We start from the raw sequence: 23,905 nt of genomic DNA, 5'->3' as shown, positions 1-23,905 counted from the left end.
GAACTGTCATGTCTTGTCAAGGTGGATTTGGTGCCAATGAGGATAACCTTGCTTTTATCACTATTTTTAAGTTGCAGGAGAACCAGGATTTGATTTCTTGAAGACAATCAGAGAGGGAGGTGGGCGAGAGGGTGGAAGTAGGTTTGGTTGACAGGTAGAGCTAGGTGTCATCGGCATAGCAATGAGAATTGATGTTAAATTTACAGAAGATATGGCCAAGAGGAAGTAGATAAATAGTGACTGGAAATGGCTGGGATTTGAAAGTTTTGAGTTGGATGAGCTGAGTGCGACCAGAGAGGTATTATAGGTATTATAGGATTTAAGGTATTATACACCTAAATTCATGTAATTTCATAATGCAAGCTCTGATTGAGCCCACATTTGGTGTGATGGTGAGCAGGGGGTACCTTTACATGTGTGAGGAAACCGAATGTGAATATATTGATGCATTGAGGAAATACGGTACCACAAACACATGAGTACACTAAGCAGAAATACCAAATATGAAGGTCTATGATGAACATATTCAATTTCTTGTAGGCAGCGTTGGCTGGGATTGTCTCAGTATCACCAATCAGGGTTTGCTGGAATGGTATGTCTGTGCTGAATCCACCAATAACTGTAGCAGGTATGCTCAATGGTCTACATTAAGAAATGTTTCACTTGTTCCAAGCATGAAATGGGTATAAATGGCATGTCTGCAGTCAATCTACTTAAGAAATTCAATCAGGGAGAAATTGTAACACACCACTTATTGAAAGTTTCATATCAACTTTAATTTAAGGAGTAAATATAGTAAATGTTAGTCGTCAGATTGGAAAAGATTTTCCCCTTGAGCCATTATTTGAACCATTTTTTGTTAGGTTGTTCAACCATGCAGATATTTGCTGTGATATGATGTGACATGGTTTCTGTCCCCACTGTGAAGATAGTTATCCAAAATAAAGCAGGATTTCAAAAATGAAGAGTAGACCTTGAGGTAACATTTAGCATGAGAGTAACAGAATATAAAACACAATGGAAAGTTTCTCTTCTCCTTCCTGCTTTCATTTATCTCCTCCCATTTCAGTGGGCTGTCTAAGGTGTGAGTGGAAAGTTACAGAGGGGAGGATGATAGACTTTTAAAAAAAGAAAATCCTTCGTGCTATATGTCACTACATTTCACAGATACAACAATGTGATCTCATGTGATGCCGTACAGCTTCTGACCTTTGACCATAGTCACTTTTGGAGCAGTAGACACTTGAGCACGAACTGAAAGTTCTCCTCCTTGTTTTCTTTTATATTATATTTTCTTCTTCTTCTTGCATCCATATGCAAGTTGTTGTTGCTTTTGGGTTGTATAAAAAACAAATGAGTCATGTATATAACATTCAAATAAACATTCTGGATAGGTCTCTTCACTATTCAATATGCGATTGGTTCTCTTTGGAGCCTGGCAGATGGAGAATTAGAGGGAAAAGGTTGTGTTGAATGTCAAGCAAAGGCAACACACTGCACCTTAAACTGAAATAAGGCTGGCCTTTGAAATAACTATGCCTCATTGTTTGAATATATGTTAATTATATTTCATTTATTACAAAGAATATTAGACAGTGTATTTTTTTATACAATTTTAATATGGATGTAACATCCCAGCATAAGGCTGGCCTTTGAAATTGTGACATGTTTTACCAGCCTGAGCTCGTGTATGTTTAGGACAACGTGCACATTTCCGTAACAACAGAGACACAAGGCAGAAAAGTACTCTGGGGCTTAGGTGAGTGCTTCTGCAACCTGATTGAGTTCAGACTATACTGTAATATACTGTAACTGTATATATATATATATATATATATATATATATATATATATATATATATATGACAAAATCAAAAACCACCAAACAATACAAAATGTAATATAGATAGATAGATAGATAGATAGATAGATAGATAGATAGATAGATAGATAGATAGATAGATAGATAGATAGATAGATAGATGATTCAAAGTTGTAGTAAAACAATTTAATACATAATAAACATCATGCACATTATATATTTATATTAAATGTCCATAAAACATGGCACCTGGGGTTTTAATATATGTAGGCAAAAAAGGTCTCAGGACATTTCGTTGTTGTTGTGCACTCTAACACATTGATTTATGAATTCTTACAGGTCCTCTTGCCTCTTAATTATCTGCAAAGACAGAATCCCCATACACCTGATACATGGTAAAGGTATGCATGGCCGTCTTTTTTAGCTGAAAATGTTCCCACTTGCATAAGTCTGTAAGTCTTGACACAAACATTTTAACCCCCTCCCTAAAACCATTCCAGTTATTCAGAGGGAGGAAACAAACACTTCCAGTAACGGATCAGGAAAGACTACATTTCTAGACTGTTCACTTACTCGCTGGTTCTGAGGCCTCTTGTTTAGTCATTTTTAAAAAGTTCACATTCTCATATTTTACTCCATCTGTTGGTGTCAGTGGTTGTAGAACACAGTATCCATGTTTCATGATACATTTATGTTCTGGATGCGGAAACTCCAAAGGGATATACTTTGAGCTATTTACTAGTCTGTATGCTTCAAGAAAATACTACTGAACAAACACTAACAGCTAGTGCTAATCATTGGCTCTGATGCCTCGGTCTGAGAGTTGTTTCTGTTCAATTCCTCATTCTTATTATCTTCTGTGGCGCCATCTCTTGATGTCAGTGGTTGTGGTGAGTTCTGGGCTTTCAATTGGAACACATCCCACTTCTCAGGAAGCAGGCCTTTGTTGAAGAGCACAGAAGCCAGGTAGGAGAACAACAAGATGGCAGCGATGGCAGACAGCATGGAGATGGTCTTAACTGGAGAGTACTGGACATAAACACCGTCCTCAAAAAAGAGGGCCTGACGGTGAAGGACAGTCATTGCAGGCTTCCTGGTAGCCTTATGAGAATACACAGTTTACCATTGGCCGAGCATTTTGGCAAATTTTTCTTGGGCGCTACCCACATAATCAGCTGTGCTGCTCATCCCACAAATGCATGATCCTTACAAGTTGGACATCATTGCGAAGGTAAATAAACAGGCTTTCCAACCATGTAAAATACAATGACCATTAGCATTGTAACAACAGAGAAATAATCCACCAAACACAAGTTTCCGAACATTCTTTTTCCAGTTTATATATATATATATATATATATATATATATTTAAACAAGGTGAAAGATTTTAGTAATCTTCTCGACTTCCTCCTGGTCCACGGTAGACGGGTCTTCATGAGCCGAACTATCCCCCAACACAACCGTGGAGTGAGTTAATTTAGCCGCACGCTGAGTTCCAACACGTGGCTTGAATTAACCTGTGCAGCACGAAACATTGCTTTTATTGACAATTCTAATCTCTTCCGGAAAGGCCTTTTTTGGCCTGGATGGTATCCACCCAAATGTGTGTATGTATGTGTATGTGTATAAATGCAGTATATGTGTATACAGTATGTATGTAGGTGGATTTCCTACTACTATTCCCCAGTCTCTATTTCAGCTTCCACTCCCATACCCATAGTGTGCTGATGACCACACGGCTTCTTCAGTTAAAATATATTTGATTAAAGCACACTCAGTGGCGAATAAGACTCACACTTTAAATGTTTACAAGGGAAAATCTGGACTTCTTATTCCTGACTGAAACCTGGCAACAGAATATGGAATTTATCCATTTAAATGAACTGTGCCCTGTGGATTGTTCATTTATTGGAACTCCACGTCTGTCAGGCCGCGGTGTCGGTCTCGCCTTGTACTTGAAGAATCAGTTTTCTTGCCAGTTGGTGAGCACATAACCTTTTAATACTTTTGAACTACAACTGACTAAAGTCGGTCGGCTAAAGCCATTTTATTATGTTTCAATTTATCGACCTCCAGGTCCAGCACGTTGGTTTCTATCTGTTCACTGGCTTTCTGACTTCTATTATCGCGCTGGATAAAGAGTTATTAGTTGGTGATTTATTTGAACCTGCACATTGATGATGCCACAAATTGTGTAGCCATTGAATTTCTTAATATTACTGAATCTTGTCATTTCAAGCAACATGTTTCCGGCACCACTCACATGGGTGGTCATACATTAGACCTATTTTTTTCTCTGGGACTAGATATCGATCACATCGTTTGTGCTAAATATCTGCACCAGCTGACCCCTTGTGTCCTAAAATAATATTCCATTCCTGTACTATTTTTCAGGGTACGGCTGATCAGTTCTCAGCACGCTTTGGCTGTGATATTAACGCAAATCCTAATGATGTAGAATTTTTAATGCAGTCCTTTAATGCATTGCTCCACTTTGCAACACTGTTGCCGTGGCGTGGCAGCGAACACGCGCCTTTCGCCATAAAACTGAAAGTTGTTGTAACGTCAGCGTTCTTTGTCAAATCTGCTCCAACGTTCTCAGCCATGATAAGGGTCCAGGCCTGAGGACATTTACATGCCAATATAGTCTCATAGCCCTGCCCCTTACAGATTAGCCCCGCAACTTCCATAACTCACAAACCGTTTGTCATAGAGACTTTTGGGAAACAAGTAATAATGATAACATAAACAAAATGTTATACTCCTCACCTGTCATTGTGAAGATCCCCACCGCCAAGTTAATGCTCCGGTTTCCCAGCAGGGCCATATCCATTCCAGTGGCTGCACTTTTCTTCCATTCCCTTTTTGACTTGAAAGAAGCCCAGATACCAGTCCCAAGGATCAGCAGGTAGAAAAACACTATCGCTATCACTCCTGGGATGTTAACAGCCATGATGGATGCTGACTGGTCCCACTAGCTGATGTCCGACTGACTGACTGACTGAATGTTATAGAAAAGAGGGTTGGCATTCATGAGGACAAACAAGCAATAAAACAGAAAGCTCCTCCACTTTAAAGATACAGTTCATACCCTCTGGTGATATAAATAGCAACAGGTTTAGTTACATGGCAAGCTTAAGAAATATTAAGTGTGCATTTTGAGCATATTTAACATTCGTATCGTATTCCTGTCGTGTCTACGCCAGGTGGTGAGAATTGGCTTCAACACCTCTATATATAAATATCTTTTATATTATATTTTCTTCTTCTTGCATCCATATGCCGGTTGCCAGTTGATGAAAAATTAATAAGGCGTGTAAAAATCAATCAAATAAACATTCTGGATAGTGCTTCTGCCACCTATGAGATGACTTAAGTCCTCACTGCCCACATCCTTCGTGTAAAGTGATTGACTTCAGACTTTATATTATCAATAGTATAGATATTACAAACTGTTACTTCATCTGTTTATCTGTTAGAACAAATAGGGTGAGGCAGCCTTCAGTCTGGCCTTCAGCTCTGTAACAGCTTCCTACTGGACCTCAGGGCACAGACTGCTGACTCTTTCAAAGTAAACTGAGAGATCAGCTTTTATAGATGTATACTTCCATTTTTTCAGGTTTATTTCAGATCTTTCCATTTGTGACTTTATAGGGCAACTTTACCTGTGTTGCTTGTATAATGACCAAATATCCCCAATGCTGTCCTTATCAAGTAAGATACAGCTTTTAATTTAGCAGCTTTTTTACTTTATTTGTACCATTTTGAAATAGATATTCTGTGTTAGGTCATTCAACCAGGCAGGTATTTGCTGCGGTATGGTATGACATGGATTCTGTCCCCACTGAGAAGATAGTTATACAAAATAAAGCAGGATTTCAAAAATAAAGAGCACATTTTGCTGGCCTTGAGGCAACATTTAGCGTGACAGAAACCGAATATAATAACAATGGAAGGTTTATCCTCTCTTTCCTGCTTGTCTTCCCTTTACTCGCTGCCTCTTCTTCTTCTCCCATCTTTATCCAAGGTGTGAGTGGAAAGTTACAGAGGGGAGGAAGATAGACTCTGTTTTCAAAAATTATCCTTGGGTACTATAGTCACTACATTTCACAGATACAACGATGTGATCTCATGTGATGCCGTACAGCTTCTGACCTTTTAACAGAGTCACTTTTGGAGCAGTAGACACTTGAGCACTAACTGAAAGTTCTCCTCCTTGTCTTTCTTATGTATTATATTTTCTTCTTCTTCTTGCATCCATATGCCGGTTGCCAGTTGATGAAAATTGAATAAGGCGTGTATATAAAATTCAAATAAACATTCTGGATAGTGCTTCTGCCACCTATGAGATAACTTACGTCCTCACTTCCCACATCCTTCTTGTAAAGTGATTGACTTCAGACTTTATATTATAAATAGTATAGATATTACAAACTGTTACTTCATCTGTTTATCTGTTAGAATAAATAGGGTGAGGCAGCCTTCAGTCTGGCCTTCAGCTCAGTAACAGCTTCCTACTGGACCTCAGGGCACAGACTAATGACCCCTTCAAAGTAAACTGAGAGATCAGCTTTTACAGATGAATACTTCCAGTTTTTTCAGGTTTATTTCAGATCTTTTCTTTTTTTTTATAGGGCACCTTTACCTGTGTTGCTTGTATAATGACCAAATATCCCCAATGTCGTCCTTATCAAGCAAGATACAGCTCTGTATTTAGCAAGAAAGACTTTTTTACTTTATTTCTACCATTTTGAAATATATATTCTGTGTGAGGTTGTTCAACCAGGCAGGTATTTGCTGTGATATGACATGGAGCTATGGGACCGCAAGTTTGGGTTTGTGCGGTTCCATAATATTTCTTTCCAGGATTGTAGTAATATGATGAGGTTATGGAATAATTGCTGGGATTCATTTTTAGACTGATAATAAAAAGGGATGTTAAAAACCCTATCTAACAAGTCCCACTATCCACAAAATCACAATATCTGTAGGAGGCGTTAATCAATACCATTGTGTCCAATTACGTAATATTAATTGCAAATGATAGTTATGATGAAGTAGTAACCACACAAATGGTTTAACAGGAGCTAAATAGCAACATGTCATTGATCTGGAATCAATGGGTGATTTTTAGGTGTATATCATGGCAAATATATATATATTAAAAACATCTTGACTGTATACCGTAGGGCTTCCTCTTTTGGATTTTGTGGGTAGCAACATGCCTTCAATCTAGAAATAATTTTGCCTCATTGTTTGAATTATATCCCATTTATTACAAAGAATATTAGACAGTGTATTTTTAGTCAATTTCATTATGGAAAAGGTAACATCCCAGTGGCTAAACTTAATGATTCAAAGCTGCAGTAAAACAATGTAATACATAATAAAAACCATGCAGATTATACACTTATATTAAAAACCCAGGTGCCAATTTTCATGCACAGTTAATATATCACTCAATGCAACTATCATGTATCACAGCTCATATTAATTGTTGGTACAAGGTGATACAAAATACAGTGCAGTCAAAAAGGTCTCTGGACAGACATTTTACCCCCCTAGGGAGGAAACAAACACCTACAATAACAGATCAGGTAAGACTACTGTTCACTTCCTCGCTGGATCTGAGGCCTCTTGTTTAGTAATTTTTTAAAAGTTTGCATTCTCATATGTTGCACCATCTGTTGGTGTCAGTGGTTGTAGAACACAGTATCCATTTTTCATGATATATTTATGTTTTGGATGCAGAAAACTCCAGAGTGATATACTTTGAGCTATTTACTAGTCTGTATGATTTAAAAAAAAAACTACTGAACAAACACTAACACTAACAGCTAGTGCTAATCATTGGCTCTGATGCCTCGGTCTGAGAGTTGTTTCTGTTCAATTCCTCATTCTTATTATCTTCTGTGGCGCCATCTGTTGGTGTCATTGGTTGTGGTGAGTTCTGGGCTTTCACTTTGAACACATCCCACTTCTCAGGAAGCAGGCCTTTGTTGAAGATCACAGAAGCCAGGTAGGAGAACAACAAGATGGCAGCGAGGGCAGACAGCATGGAGATGGTCTTAACTGGAGAGTACTGGACATAAACACCGTCCTCAAGAGTGCATCCTGGGAAGTGTATGACTGGTGCTAATCCTAGTGATGGGTGTCCACTGAGCAGTCTTAACATCAATCCCACCAGGAAGCCCATAACAGCTCCATAACCGTTGGAGATGTTGAAGAAGAGGACGCAGACGAGTTGAGGGAACATTGTGATGTAGGCCACTTCAGCACCAATGAACCACAACAGTAAGATGCTGTTTTTCAGGTTGGTGAGTGATGTACCGACCAAGCCCACTACCAACACAGAAGCACGGATCACCCACTGAATCTCTCTGTCTGATGCCTGAAGTGGAAAATAAAGAGGACGAAGAACAGGGAAACAGCAAATGATTAAAACTGCTCTGCTTTCTCTCTCCCACCTTCACAACAGCAAACAGTATTTTAGCCAGCTTTCCTTTTACCAAATTGAAGACATGCAGTTTTTTACCTGAGGCCTCAGGATGTTCTTGTAGATGTTGGAGGTGAAGACAGAAGCTGCAGAGAGCATAGCAGAGTCAGCCGATGACATCACGGCGGCAGCTACACATCCAGTACCGATAATGGAGATGAAGGACGGGGTGAGGTGCTGCAGGGCGATGGGCAGAGCTAGAGCTGATTCACCACGTTCATATGGAGAAGGAGAACCATAGGAAGTTTGGTTCCAGTCTGAGGCATGGACACAAGAGAAGGAAAGATTGAATAATAGTCTCATTATCTGTTTTAGTGATTCTGAGAGGAGCCTATTGTAGGCTATATTCCTTATGATGATATTTTATGAATGCATGCAAGTCCATCTTCTTTGAAAATGTTAGATTCAGTTTACCATGCTATGGTATGATTTGGGTTTCTGCACACATCATTGTAATTTGTATGATAAAGTTGTTTTTTCTTCCAAATACTAATTCTGCCTCGATATTTATGTTCTCTACTGACTCTTAAAACTCAGTAGCTGCAACCTTCAGTCATGCGGACAAATTACGTATTTCATTCCTTGACCATGCACTGTCTTTGGTGAAAGTAGGTTTAAAGTTGTGGCACCCTCAGCTTGGCGTGACATACATAGACACTTTAAACTAGATTATTTTATAAGCATGAAAGATTATAAAAACAGGATTAAGGACTATTTCACCACTGAATGTAGGCTACATGTCGTTACTGAATATGGAGTTAAATTAGTCTCAAAATCGACTTGACCGGTTGTGCAAAAAGACTGGACTCTCAGTGCACATCCAACTCTAGAACACTTAAACCTCTACAAGAACTCTCTCTCCACTGCCAAATCCTCCTACTACTCCAACCTCATCAGTACTGGTAAAGGTAACACCAGAACCCTCTTCTCAACAGTCAGCCACCTACTTCAGCCTCCTAGAACCCTCCCCCCAAATATGTCCATTGATAACTGTACTGCCTTTCCGCAATGCTTTGACACCAAAATCAACACCATCCACCTATAGCTGGCCTCATCTTGCACATCCCCATGTGACCCACCATGGATGGTTACCTCCTGCCAACCACTCATCAGCACCCTTTACAACTTCAAACCAGCAATATAATTTACCATCTCTGAGCTCATCCTTAAAGTCAAACCCACTACTTGTCAGCTAGATCCCATCCCCACTATCCTCGTCAAAGCCTGTCTGCCCTCCATCTCCCCCATGATCACAAGAATAATTAACTCCTCCCTCACCACTGGGATTGTACCCCCACCCTCAACACCGCTGCAATCACACCTACTCTCAAACAACCCGGTGCTGACCCAGCTGAAAAGAACCATTTCAGGCCCATCTCAAACCTCTACTTCATTTCAAAAACTCTTGAGAGAGTGGTTGCTGCTCAACTTCAGTCCCAGCTTGACTCAAACAACCTCCATGAACCTTTCCAATCTGGTTTCCACACAGTAATGAAACAGCCCTGGTCAAAACCACCAACGACCTCCTCCGTGCAGCTGACTCTGGATTGCTCACCATCCTTATCCTCCTCGATCTCACTGCTGCCTTTGACACCATCTCCCACCCACTACTCATCGAGCGCCTGGCTGATATTGGAATCACTGGTGTTGCACTCTCATGGTTTTCCTCATATCGCACTGACAGACAACAATTTGTACAACTGAGCAACTACAGCTTAAGGTGTTCTGCTGTTTCACGGGGTGTCCCCGAGGGGTCCGCATTTGGTCCACTGCTATTCATCATCTACCTCCTTCCCCTTGGCACTATCCTCTGTCACCACGGTGTCCACTTTCACTGTTATGCCGACGACACACAGGTCTACATTTCAACAAAACCCACCACTGCCCTGCCACCCACCTCCCTCGCCACCTGCCTACAGGACATCAGGAGCTGGATGAGCAGGACCTTTTTGAAGCTCAATGGCAGTAAAACAGAGGCCCTGCTCATCGGGTCTAAAAACATCCTCTCCAAAGCACAAAACACCAGTGCCCAAAACCTCATCATCGATGGCTTCTCCATTCCATTCTCCAACCAAGTCAAAAGCATTGGTGTCACTCTAGACAGCACCCTCTCCTTTGCACCTCACATAAAAAATGTCACCAGGACTGCTTTCTTCCATCTAAGCAACATCTCCAGACTCCGCCCAATCCTGTCTCATTCCAGCACAGAAGTCTTGGTCCATGCATTTGTCTCATCCCAGATTGACTACTGCAACACTGTTCTCTCTTGCCTTCCCACCAAATTGCTCAAAAGACTACAAATCATTCAGAACCCGGATTGACTATAAAAACCTTCTGCTTACCTACAAAGCCCTCCACAACCTTGCCCCCACCTATCTCACTGACCTCCTTCACCAGTATACCCCCTCCTGTTCCCTGTGCTCATCCTCAGCTGGTCTTCTGACCACCCCCATCTCACGCCTTAGCACCATGGGTGCTAGGGCTTTCAGCTGCACTGCTCCAAGGCTCTGGAACTCCCTCCCTCCACACATCCGACAGTCTCACAACTATTACAACATTCAAATCTCAACTCCAAACTTACCTGTTCAAATTGGCCTATTCGTTGTAGTGTCCATCAGTCCATCATACATATCTGCCTAAATGTCTCCTGTTATGTTTGCTCTGCTGGTGTCTCTGTCGTGTCTGGCTGTTTTTATCTGTTTGAGTCATATGTCAATGTATCCTTGGGTGTTTTGAAAGGCGCCACATAATAAAATGTATTATCATTATTATTAGTAGTAATATAAAGAGCAACAAAGTATGTGCTGGGAGTAGGTTATGGTGGTATGATTCCGATTTATCACTTTCACACAAGATTCCTAGCTTTGAGTCCCATGAGAAGCATATTTTCACGCTTACTTGACTTTATTATTTTCCCGGGTGCATAATATTGTTGGCTGCTGACACCTGAGGCCTGTACTACGAAGCGAGTTCAACATACCCAGGGTATGTTCTCGTTATCTGGCTTCACTTAACCTAACAAACGAGATCTCACTAAACTGTACTACGAAGCTGGTTGTCAACTCGGTAAATCAACCCAGGGTTTCTCAGTCTGGCTGTGAGCGCGTTCACATGAACGAGGCGGTGTTTGCAGCATCTGACCAATCACAGACATGAACAAGACTACTGACTGACAGGCACATTTAACAAAGGAAGAGCAAACTATATTAGAAAAATACGAAGAAGTTAAACACTTTATCCAGACTAAAAGTAACACAGTTGAAGCTGCAAAATGCAGGAAGGACAGCTGGTGAAAGAAAAACTCCCGATGTGTGAATGCGTAAATGAACAGACTTATTCATTAAACGAAACACTCAAAAGTCAGATATAGTCGTCTAGATATAAATAGCTTTAAAGAGTGTAATAGAGGAATGGATTACACCTATTTTAATCCTGCATGGCGTCTATGAGTATTTAAAAATCCTTTCACCTGCTTTCCCCCTATGTGGCGGTGTGAAACGGACTCAAGAGGAAGAAAAAATAAATAAATATAAAAATATAATTCAAAGCGGTAAACACCCACAACATAAATCCAACTATCCTTCTTGCATTTGTCAGTTTAAACTGTGTTGTTTTTAGCCTGAAATATGACTTAAACTTCTTCATATGTGTGTGATATATCATACAATCACCGCACTGAGCTCTGATTGGTCAGTAGGAGGTGCTTTCATACGAGTTGATCTCTTATCTGGAACATAACCTGCTCCGGAGCAGGTTAGCCGTTCAGCATAAGTTACCATGGAGATCTACTCCGGTAAGAAGTGAACCAGCTTCGTAGTACCGAAAACCCAGGGTTAACCCTGAAGTTACCTCGATAACCGCAAATCCTGCTTCGTAGTACAGGCCTCTGGCTGCTATTAGTATCTGCCATAAAACAATGCCACCTTGATCTGTGCCTGAGACCTGCTGGGCAAGTTACGCTAAGTAAGTAACTGGGTGTTTCTTAGTTTCTGTTACAAACTCTTCTATTATTTGCAGGTCTTGTTCTTTTATGAACACAGATGCATTAGGGTATTCATTTTCACAGTTTACCCCAGTATGTAGAAACTGTTAATACCAGTGGATGCAGTGGCTGCCCCAAGCAGTATAGGAGGTAATCCAAATGTAGGAATGACGAAAGCAGCGACCAAGCAACTGAACTTGGCTGTGGCTGAGGAAGAAGCTGATAAGGTCCTCTGGTGGACGGACTGATATCCCAGACTCCCCAATGCCTTAAAAGTGAAACAGTTAGTTGGTTAATTTAATCACTCATGTGGTAACCATGACATTCACAGACTTATACCGTTTCAGGTAATAGCCTCTGTCTACAACCTGTCTGATTCTTTAGTTAAAATGAAAAAAGGTCAACTATTTAAATATTTTTTATTTATCATTATTCTGATGAAATCTATTAAGACTGGAGTGAATTGCTTTTGATATTGGCCATATTGTGGTTTTCTTACAAAGAATAAGAAATCATCAATCATTATCCAGGTGGTTTTCAGCCCCGGTGTACCAATCCAGGGAGCGTGTAAGGTGTTGTTCATCAGTGTCTGGCTAATGTCCAAGCAGGAAGGGTTCATCAGAACAAAAGGAACACAGAGCCACTGCAGAGACAAATAAAAATGGAAATGATGAACACATAAAACGTTTTAAGACATCCTGTGGAGTTTTTAATGCCTAGTGATTGTTTTCTTAAAACAAAAAGCCTGACACTATAACAACTAAAAGTATAGCCAACTCACCAAGCTGATGAATATGAGGACAAGCTGTATAACATCTGTGTAGGCCACGGAGTAGAGACCTCCCAGCAGTGTGTAGGTAATGGCGACGGCAGCAGAGATCCACATGCACACAGAGAAGGACAAATCCAGGACCACACTCATGGTTCCTCCTGTCAAACACATTGTATCAGTGACAGCTACTCTGTGATTGGCCAAAACACATAAATTGACGCCCTTGGGTTGTTACCAATCAGCAACCAGAAGAATACAATATTGACAGTGCATTGGTCCAATGATGTTTTCCAAATGTCATCTTCAATCTCTACCACTGTATTGTATGTGATGAACTGACGGTAAAGAAGCATTTTAGAAAATAAATTATTACGAGCAAATTGTGAACTACTTTTAAATACATAACAAAACAACGACTTTTAATTTTTGCCGTTTTATTGAGCTGTGAGTGGATGTAGAGAGCTACGCTCGGGGCTTGCTGTTCGGGTCTTGCCATCAGCTATCCGGGCTGCACCCACAGTAGAGCTACGGTTGACATATGGCGGCCCGATGCCCGTGCGGCTCTGGATCTCGATGTGGGCAATGGGCTGCTCTAGGAGACAGGCTTCTAGTGACACATTATGCACACAAGGTGCATTCCCATCCTGAGACTGAATGATTGTTTTTAAGAAATTTTGTAAGCCATTATTTTACTGCTTAATTTTTCGTTTTGCACAAGAAAGTAGAGATAAGTAGCTAACTACTGCGGTCATAATAATAACAATATTAATTCATATAACACTTAAATAAAATGGAGGTGCAAATGCAAAATAAGAGGAATAACTAAATAAATAACATGACACTGTGGGTTGGTTTTCCAACCTCAAATTTTTGGAGTCACCAGCCGCCACTCACAGCGTAGGTAGGAATTTACATCCACGTATACATTTTCACTTTAAATTTTCACTTAACAGATAAAAGAATTGTAAACACACAGTTACAAATGTATATATGTAAGTAAAGTGCATATGTATATACCTTACCTAAACCAATTAGTGTTGCGGGCACCCAGAGCACATCAAGAGAAACTGAAGCCAGGCACAGTCCAGCTGTTAGTACTTTCCCATATTTGGCATGGAAAGGGTCCAGCATTGTCACATAGTTTCTTTCTCTCATTGGCTTTGCAAACACCAAGCCAGCTTTAAAAGAGGCCAGACAACATCACAATTAGAAACCAAAATAATAAAAAACATGGAGGTGTAAATATCACATACAAAAACAAGCTGCATTTATTTCTTTTCAGCATCGTAAGATTTACACCGTGAGCTTCAGTGAATGTTCTATAAGTTAGTCTTAACCAAGAACGGTAAAACAAAGTCATGATAGACTACAAATGTGTGCCACCAGAATGTTTTTGTTCAGTTGTCATTCAAATTGGCAGAGAGCAGCCTACCCGCTCTCGGACTGGAAGAGACGGACGAGAGGGGAGGAGTTCTAGGCATTGCTCCTCCTCCTACTCTTTGCAGAGCGGAGGCTCCATTCAGGCCCTTAGAGAAGCTTTGGGCCATATGCAAAGGGTTAAACTGGAGGAGCAGCTTAAACTTATGGAACTAGAGGAGATCTGGAAACAGCAACTGGAGGAAGAAGAAATTGAAACCCATTACAGGACATTTGATGACCAAGCTTGGGAGGCTACCCGGGCCCAAAAGGCTTTAACATCAAGACTGTCGGGAGCTGGGAAGCTTAGGCAGTGGGAAGGAAATATGAAGAGGCAGAACTCATCTGCTTGCCTCCAGTCTTCTTCCCAGCCTACTAGCTTCCAGTCAGCACCAACGGATGCTAGCTATCAGCATGCTATCCTGCAGCCTACGCCTCCGCCGCTGCCCAGCCACCCAAAGTCGCCTCCGCCGCTACCCAGTCATGTTCGGCCGCAGCAGCATCAAGCCCAACTTCCTGTTCGGCTCACCACTGGACCCACCTACAGTCGGGTCTTCAGTTGTGCGCTGCTCTACCTGGCCTCAAGACTGCATGGCCATCTTCCAGCGGGGTCCCATCACTGTGGTCGTCCTCCAGAGGGGTCCTGCCACCTCTGTACCGTGGTCGTCCTCCAGAGGGGTCCTACTCCTTCTGTGGTCATCCTCCAGAGGGGTCCTGCTGCCTCAGTGGTCTTCGTCCAGAGGGGTCCTGCTGCCTCAGTGGTCATTCTCCAGAGGGGTGCCGCCGCCACCTCGGTGGTCGTCCTCTAGGGCGGTCCCACCTCTGTCACTATCTTCATCCTGAGGGATATGGCTCGCGTCTCCAACCTCCGGAGAGGTCCTACTTCCATCTCCGACCTCTGGAGAGTTCCTGCTCCCGTTTCTGACCACTGGAGAGGTTCTGCACCCGTTGCCGACTTCCAGAGAGGTCCTGCTCCTGTTGCTGACCTCCGGGGAGGTCCTGCTCCCGTTGCTGACCTCTGGAGAGGTTCTGCCCATCTGGTCATCTGCCAACCCGTTCCCCAGAGGGGCTCCACCCATCTGGTCATCCTCCTAAACCCGTCACTCCAAATATGCTCCTGATGGGGCGGCGGGATACTTCACTTCACTTCTTCACATGGGGTACGACAATGATGAGCTCAAAGTGACAATGTATCATAGACATGAACATAGGTTCAAAACTGCAAGGAGTTTTGGGGGCGGCAATGTTTGAAACTGTATCATGTCTGCCTACATCTTAATGAGCTCTGAGAGCAGCCATAGGCTCACCTGTGCTTAGTTGACTCTGAACTACGCACAGGTGAGCCCAATCAGCATGCAATCAGGGCTCCTAAGTAGGAGGGGAGGAGAAGAACATGTCTCTGTTTGCCCTGCATGCTACCAGCCATACCTTATCCCCTGCCTTGATCAAGTGCATCGTCAAACTACAACACTTGATGAGGTTAAAGGGGAAACTCATCTGAATAAAGTCTCTTTTGGTGGAATTTCCTGGCTCTCTTTCTCTCTGATTTGGTTTTCCCCATGTCCAATACTCAAATGTCTCCAGCCCTGGCCACACTCTGGTCACCTCAATACTTACCCATAATAAAAGATGAGCTGTATCCAATTAGCATCACGATTGCCCAGGTTAGTCCCATAGAGGGTGTGTACACCATCTCAGCTGTGCCAACAATGAAGGCTCCTCCGACCCACGTAGCTACAGGATGGATCAACACACAGCAAGTCATTTAGTGGACAAACAGCAGCTATTTGGACAGAGAACAAAAGGGGTTATAATCCATCATTATTGACAAACTTTCATTAGGTTCATCATATTATCAGTTTAGAAAATTCTGTTGTCCGAATTAACGATTCCAAGAAAATTGTAATTAGGAGACCCGGACCCATCCCCCCGCACAACCGTGGAGTGGGTTAATTTAGCCGCATGCTGAGTTCCAACACGTGACTTGAATTAACCGGTGCAGCACGAAACATTGCTTTTATTGACAATTTTAATCCCTTCTAGAAACGCCTTTTTTCTGCCCGGATGGTATCCACACAAATGGCCTTGGTTCACGCACTCTGACTATCAATATTTTCGACTCCATCTGGTCCTCTCCTTCGCACTGACTAACCCACAACTCATGCTCTCACAAGGTCATCTTTGGTCACCACACGCAAACATCTCCCTCCCCTACAAACCACACTAGCTCCCCCCTGTGGCCTGGTGGGTTTCCTACTACTATTCCCCCAGTAGTTGGTGATTTAAAGTTTTGTCAAGTTCAGTAGAGCACTGAGGCATCACTAGTCGTTCACTGAATGAACTTCTGAGTCCGTTAAAAAGACCATGTAATGGATGGCCTTCAAAATACAGAACTGTTTTCAGCTTGGCCCTTGTTCTCTTTTCTACAGTGACCTCCAGTGAGTCTTGTGCAAGACCAATCACTGAGCCAGCCTTTCTGATCAACTTATTGATCCTGTTTTTATCATCCACAGTGATGCTGCCCACCCAGCAGAGCATAAAAAGAACACTAGCTAAAATTCCTTGATAGAAAACATGAAGAAGGGTCTTGCTGCTATCAAAAGATCTAAGTTTTCTCAAAAAAAGATTCTCAACTGGGCCTTCTTGAATACAACCTCAGTGTTCTTTTTCCAGTTTAATTTACTGTCCAGGTGGACCACTACCTGGACCTATAGGACTAGACAATTTCAATCGGCTGACCCTTGATTACCACTGGGTAGACCTACTCCTTCTTCCTTCTTAAATCAATAATCAGCTCTTTGGTCTTCCCAACATTCAGTTTTAAAAAGTTTTTATCACACCAGCTGACAAATGATTCAACCTCTCTTTTGTAGGTCAGGTCACTGTCTTGGTTTAGTAGACCCACTAGAGCAGTGTTGTCTGAAAATCTTTGGATTTGACAAGACGCCTGACTCTGCCTGTAGTCAGCGGTGTTAGAACTCGGCATTGTGGGGCTCCTGTTTTAGTTGAAATGCTGTCAGACCGGTCCACATCCAGCAGGGAGTTTTAGTTTAACTGGTTAGGATTAACCTCGCCCCTTACAGTTTAGCCCCGCAATTTCCATAACTCACACACCGTTTGTCATAGGACAAACTATGTTTTGGGAAACAAATAATAATAATAATAATAATAATAACAACAACAAAAAATAAGTAACAAAGTTAGATTCAATTTTATACTCTTCACCTGTCATTGTGAAGATCCCCACCACCAAGTTAATGCTCCGGTTTCCCAGCAGGGCCATATCCATTCCAGTGGCTGCACTTTTCTTCTGTTCCCTTTTGGACTTGAAAGAAGCCCAGATACCGGTCCCAAGGACCAGCAGGTAGAAAAACACCATCGCTATCACTCCTGGGATGTTAACAGCCATGATGGATGCTGACTGGTCCCACTAGCTGATGTCCGACTGACTGACTGACTGAATGTTATAGAAAAGAGGGTTGGCATTCCAGAGGAGACCAGAAGAAGAAAGCTCCTCCTCTTTAGTTACAGGTGATGCCCTCTGGTGATAAAGGTGGTTTCAAGATGCATTTCATTGATACATCTTGAATATTGAGCAAGACCTAACTACTTCACTGCATGCAACTATGAGGTACTTCCATAGTCAATGTATTACCCATAGGCTAGAGAGAAGACATACGTGCTTAAGCTGTTCAGATACCTCTACTGGAGGTAGAACAAAGCACAACAAAGTTTTCCATAGTCTCTTAGGTCTCTTACATAGGAAATGGATTCTTGTATAAAAATATTTTACTGCAAAAGTTGTTAAATTGACAGATATTGTGACACACTCTATAAATAAAAGAAGTGCAAAATAAAGCCAGGCCTAAAAAAACAGGCCATTTTATTTATGGGCGCCTTTTCGAAACACTTAAGGTCACCTTACAAGGCAGAGTTAAAAATAGATGACAATGTAACAATAAATAATAAAATGAATGAAAACAAATTTACAGTGTATAAAATCATTATGTACAGAGGATTCGTGGGACCAGATGAATAATGATCAAAGTGAATATGCCAGTTTAAAAAGATGTGTATTGAGACGATGGAAATACGCAGGCCGAGACATTATTGATGGGAGTTTGGAATGATAGTGTGCTGTCGAGGATGACACCCAGACTCTTAACCTAAAGGGGAGGGAGAAACTGAGCAGTTATCGATGGTAATTGAAGAACTGTCATGTCTTGTCAAGGTGGATTTGGTGCCAATGAGGATAACCTTGCTTTTATCACTATTTTTAAGTTGCAGGAGAACCAGGATTTGATTTCTTGAAGACAATCAGAGAGGGAGGTGGGCGAGAGGGTGGAAGTAGGTTTGGTTGACAGGTAGAGCTAGGTGTCATCGGCATAGCAATGAGAATTGATGTTAAATTTACAGAAGATATGGCCAAGAGGAAGTAGATAAATAGTGACTGGAAATGGCTGGGATTTGAAAGTTTTGAGTTGGATGAGCTGAGTGCGACCAGAGAGGTATTATAGGTATTATAGGATTTAAGGTATTATACACCTAAATTCATGTAATTTCATAATGCAAGCTCTGATTGAGCCCACATTTGGTGTGATGGTGAGCAGGGGGTACCTTTACATGTGTGAGGAAACCGAATGTGAATATATTGATGCATTGAGGAAATACGGTACCACAAACACATGAGTACACTAAGCAGAAATACCAAATATGAAGGTCTATGATGAACATATTCAATTTCTTGTAGGCAGCGTTGGCTGGGATTGTCTCAGTATCACCAATCAGGGTTTGCTGGAATGGTATGTCTGTGCTGAATCCACCAATAACTGTAGCAGGTATGCTCAATGGTCTACATTAAGAAATGTTTCACTTGTTCCAAGCATGAAATGGGTATAAATGGCATGTCTGCAGTCAATCTACTTAAGAAATTCAATCAGGGAGAAATTGTAACACACCACTTATTGAAAGTTTCATATCAACTTTAATTTAAGGAGTAAATATAGTAAATGTTAGTCGTCAGATTGGAAACATTTTTCCCCTTGAGCCATTATTTGAACCATTTTTTGTTAGGTTGTTCAACCATGCAGATATTTGCTGTGATATGATGTGACATGGTTTCTGTCCCCACTGTGAAGATAGTTATCCAAAATAAAGCAGGATTTCAAAAATGAAGAGTAGACCTTGAGGTAACATTTAGCATGAGAGTAACAGAATATAAAACACAATGGAAAGTTTCTCTTCTCCTTCCTGCTTTCATTTATCTCCTCCCATTTCAGTGGGCTGTCTAAGGTGTGAGTGGAAAGTTACAGAGGGGAGGATGATAGACTTTTAAAAAAAGAAAATCCTTCGTGCTATATGTCACTACATTTCACAGATACAACAATGTGATCTCATGTGATGCCGTACAGCTTCTGACCTTTGACCATAGTCACTTTTGGAGCAGTAGACACTTGAGCACGAACTGAAAGTTCTCCTCCTTGTTTTCTTTTATATTATATTTTCTTCTTCTTCTTGCATCCATATGCAAGTTGTTGTTGCTTTTGGGTTGTATAAGAAACAAATGAGTCATGTATATAACATTCATATAAACATTCTGGATAGGTCTCTTCACTATTCAATATGCGATTGGTTCTCTTTGGAGCCTGGCAGATGGAGAATTAGAGGGAAAAGGTTGTGTTGAATGTCAAGCAAAGGCAACACACTGCACCTTAAACTGAAATAAGGCTGGCCTTTGAAATAACTATGCCTCATTGTTTGAATATATGTTAATTATATTTCATTTATTACAAAGAATATTAGACAGTGTATTTTTTTATACAATTTTAATATGGATGTAACATCCCAGCATAAGGCTGGCCTTTGAAATTGTGACATGTTTTACCAGCCTGAGCTCGTGTATGTTTAGGACAACGTGCACATTTCCGTAACAACAGAGACACAAGGCAGAAAAGTACTCTGGGGCTTAGGTGAGTGCTTCTGCAACCTGATTGAGTTCAGACTATACTGTAATATACTGTAACTGTATATATATATATATATATATATATATATATATATATATGACAAAATCAAAAACCACCAAACAATACAAAATGTAATATAGATAGATAGATAGATAGATAGATAGATAGATAGATAGATAGATAGATAGATAGATAGATAGATAGATAGATAGATAGATAGATGATTCAAAGTTGTAGTAAAACAATTTAATACATAATAAACATCATGCACATTATATATTTATATTAAATGTCCATAAAACATGGCACCTGGGGTTTTAATATATGTAGGCAAAAAAGGTCTCAGGACATTTCGTTGTTGTTGTGCACTCTAACACATTGATTTATGAATTCTTACAGGTCCTCTTGCCTCTTAATTATCTGCAAAGACAGAATCCCCATACACCTGATACATGGTAAAGGTATGCATGGCCGTCTTTTTTAGCTGAAAATGTTCCCACTTGCATAAGTCTGTAAGTCTTGACACAAACATTTTAACCCCCTCCCTAAAACCATTCCAGTTATTCAGAGGGAGGAAACAAACACTTCCAGTAACGGATCAGGAAAGACTACATTTCTAGACTGTTCACTTACTTGCTGGTTCTGAGGCCTCTTGTTTAGTCATTTTTAAAAAGTTCACATTCTCATATTTTGCTCCATCTGTTGGTGTCAGTGGTTGTAGAACACAGTATCCATGTTTCATGATACATTTATGTTCTGGATGCGGAAACTCCAAAGGGATATACTTTGAGCTATTTACTAGTCTGTATGCTTCAAGAAAATACTACTGAACAAACACTAACAGCTAGTGCTAATCATTGGCTCTGATGCCTCGGTCTGAGAGTTGTTTCTGTTCAATTCCTCATTCTTATTATCTTCTGTGGCGCCATCTCTTGATGTCAGTGGTTGTGGTGAGTTCTGGGCTTTCAATTGGAACACATCCCACTTCTCAGGAAGCAGGCCTTTGTTGAAGAGCACAGAAGCCAGGTAGGAGAACAACAAGATGGCAGCGATGGCAGACAGCATGGAGATGGTCTTAACTGGAGAGTACTGGACATAAACACCGTCCTCAAAAAAGAGGGCCTGACGGTGAAGGACAGTCATTGCAGGCTTCCTGGTAGCCTTATGAGAATACACAGTTTACCATTGGCCGAGCATTTTGGCAAATTTTTCTTGGGCGCTACCCACATAATCAGCTGTGCTGCTCATCCCACAAATGCATGATCCTTACAAGTTGGACATCATTGCGAAGGTAAATAAACAGGCTTTCCAACCATGTAAAATACAATGACCATTAGCATTGTAACAACAGAGAAATAATCCACCAAACACAAGTTTCCGAACATTCTTTTTCCAGTTTATATATATATATATATATATATATATATATATTTAAACAAGGTGAAAGATTTTAGTAATCTTCTCGACTTCCTCCTGGTCCACGGTAGACGGGTCTTCATGAGCCGAACTATCCCCCAACACAACCGTGGAGTGAGTTAATTTAGCCGCACGCTGAGTTCCAACACGTGGCTTGAATTAACCTGTGCAGCACGAAACATTGCTTTTATTGACAATTCTAATCTCTTCCGGAAAGGCCTTTTTTGGCCTGGATGGTATCCACCCAAATGTGTGTATGTATGTGTATGTGTATAAATGCAGTATATGTGTATACAGTATGTATGTAGGTGGATTTCCTACTACTATTCCCCAGTCTCTATTTCAGCTTCCACTCCCATACCCATAGTGTGCTGATGACCACACGGCTTCTTCAGTTAAAATATATTTGATTAAAGCACGCTCAGTGGCGAATAAGACTCACACTTTAAATGTTTACAAGGGAAAATCTGGACTTCTTATTCCTGACTGAAACCTGGCAACAGAATATGGAATTTATCCATTTAAATGAACTGTGCCCTGTGGATTGTTCATTTATTGGAACTCCACGTCTGTCAGGCCGCGGTGTCGGTCTCGCCTTGTACTTGAAGAATCAGTTTTCTTGCCAGTTGGTGAGCACATAACCTTTTAATACTTTTGAACTACAACTGACTAAAGTCGGTCGGCTAAAGCCGTTTTATTATGTTTCAATTTATCGACCTCCAGGTCCAGCACGTTGGTTTCTATCTGTTCACTGGCTTTCTGACTTCTATTATCGCGCTGGATAAAGAGTTATTAGTTGGTGATTTATTTGAACCTGCACATTGATGATGCCACAAATTGTGTAGCCATTGAATTTCTTAATATTACTGAATCTTGTCATTTCAAGCAACATGTTTCCGGCACCACTCACATGGGTGGTCATACATTAGACCTATTTTTTTCTCTGGGACTAGATATCGATCACATCGTTTGTGCTAAATATCTGCACCAGCTGACCCCTTGTGTCCTAAAATAATATTCCATTCCTGTACTATTTTTCAGGGTACGGCTGATCAGTTCTCAGCACGCTTTGGCTGTGATATTAACGCAAATCCTAATGATGTAGAATTTTTAATGCAGTCCTTTAATGCATTGCTCCACTTTGCAACACTGTTGCCGTGGCGTGGCAGCGAACACGCGCCTTTCGCCATAAAACTGAAAGTTGTTGTAACGTCAGCGTTCTTTGTCAAATCTGCTCCAACGTTCTCAGCCATGATAAGGGTCCAGGCCTGAGGACATTTACATGCCAATATAGTCTCATAGCCCTGCCCCTTACAGATTAGCCCCGCAACTTCCATAACTCACAAACCGTTTGTCATAGAGACTTTTGGGAAACAAGTAATAATGATAACATAAACAAAATGTTATACTCCTCACCTGTCATTGTGAAGATCCCCACCGCCAAGTTAATGCTCCGGTTTCCCAGCAGGGCCATATCCATTCCAGTGGCTGCACTTTTCTTCCATTCCCTTTTTGACTTGAAAGAAGCCCAGATACCAGTCCCAAGGATCAGCAGGTAGAAAAACACTATCGCTATCACTCCTGGGATGTTAACAGCCATGATGGATGCTGACTGGTCCCACTAGCTGATGTCCGACTGACTGACTGACTGAATGTTATAGAAAAGAGGGTTGGCATTCATGAGGACAAACAAGCAATAAAACAGAAAGCTCCTCCACTTTAAAGATACAGTTCATACCCTCTGGTGATATAAATAGCAACAGGTTTAGTTACATGGCAAGCTTAAGAAATATTAAGTGTGCATTTTGAGCATATTTAACATTCGTATCGTATTCCTGTCGTGTCTACGCCAGGTGGTGAGAATTGGCTTCAACACCTCTATATATAAATATCTTTTATATTATATTTTCTTCTTCTTGCATCCATATGCCGGTTGCCAGTTGATGAAAAATTAATAAGGCGTGTAAAAATCAATCAAATAAACATTCTGGATAGTGCTTCTGCCACCTATGAGATGACTTAAGTCCTCACTGC

General features: G+C 41.1%; 1 protein-coding gene across 4 annotated transcripts; it reads right to left on the bottom strand.

Moving 5' to 3' along the window:
- Positions 1-7,396: 7,396 nt before the first annotated feature.
- LOC141774403 (high-affinity choline transporter 1-like) lies at positions 7,397-18,152 on the bottom strand. 4 transcript variants are annotated; one of them, XM_074647061.1, is made up of 8 exons: positions 17,715-18,152; positions 16,107-16,223; positions 14,096-14,251; positions 13,083-13,231; positions 12,801-12,944; positions 12,416-12,569; positions 8,359-8,576; positions 7,397-8,214 (listed from the first exon to the last, which is right to left on the bottom strand). In XM_074647061.1, exons 1-8 carry the CDS (start codon positions 17,896-17,898, stop codon positions 7,654-7,656), a joined length of 1,683 nt encoding a protein of 560 aa, XP_074503162.1. In that variant the 5' UTR covers positions 17,899-18,152; the 3' UTR covers positions 7,397-7,653. The 4 variants fall into 4 exon arrangements, with proteins under 4 accessions (XP_074503162.1, XP_074503165.1, XP_074503164.1 ...); XM_074647064.1 differs by lacking the exon at positions 17,715-18,152 and adding an exon at positions 14,506-14,686 and having other exon boundaries at positions 16,107-16,225; XM_074647063.1 differs by lacking the exons at positions 16,107-16,223; positions 17,715-18,152 and adding exons at positions 14,506-14,686; positions 15,065-15,187.
- Positions 18,153-23,905: the final 5,753 nt, after the last annotated feature.

Source organism: Sebastes fasciatus, chromosome 9 (assembly GCF_043250625.1).
Source record: "Sebastes fasciatus isolate fSebFas1 chromosome 9, fSebFas1.pri, whole genome shotgun sequence".
NCBI lineage: Eukaryota > Metazoa > Chordata > Actinopteri > Perciformes > Sebastidae > Sebastes > Sebastes fasciatus.
This window is presented reverse-complemented; position numbering and strand designations above follow the sequence as displayed.

Bases quoted from the DNA above. Each gene is read 5' to 3' on its own strand.
- LOC141774403 (XM_074647061.1), bottom strand. From the start codon at position 17,898: ATGGCTGTTAACATCCCAGGAGTGATAGCGATGGTGTTTTTCTACCTG. The intron at 13,232-14,095 runs GTAAGGTATATA...TGTGTTTGACAG, and splicing joins CGCAACACTAATTGGTTTAG to GAGGAACCATGAGTGTGGTC. The intron at 12,945-13,082 runs GTGAGTTGGCTA...TTGTCTCTGCAG, and splicing joins TCCTCATATTCATCAGCTTG to TGGCTCTGTGTTCCTTTTGT.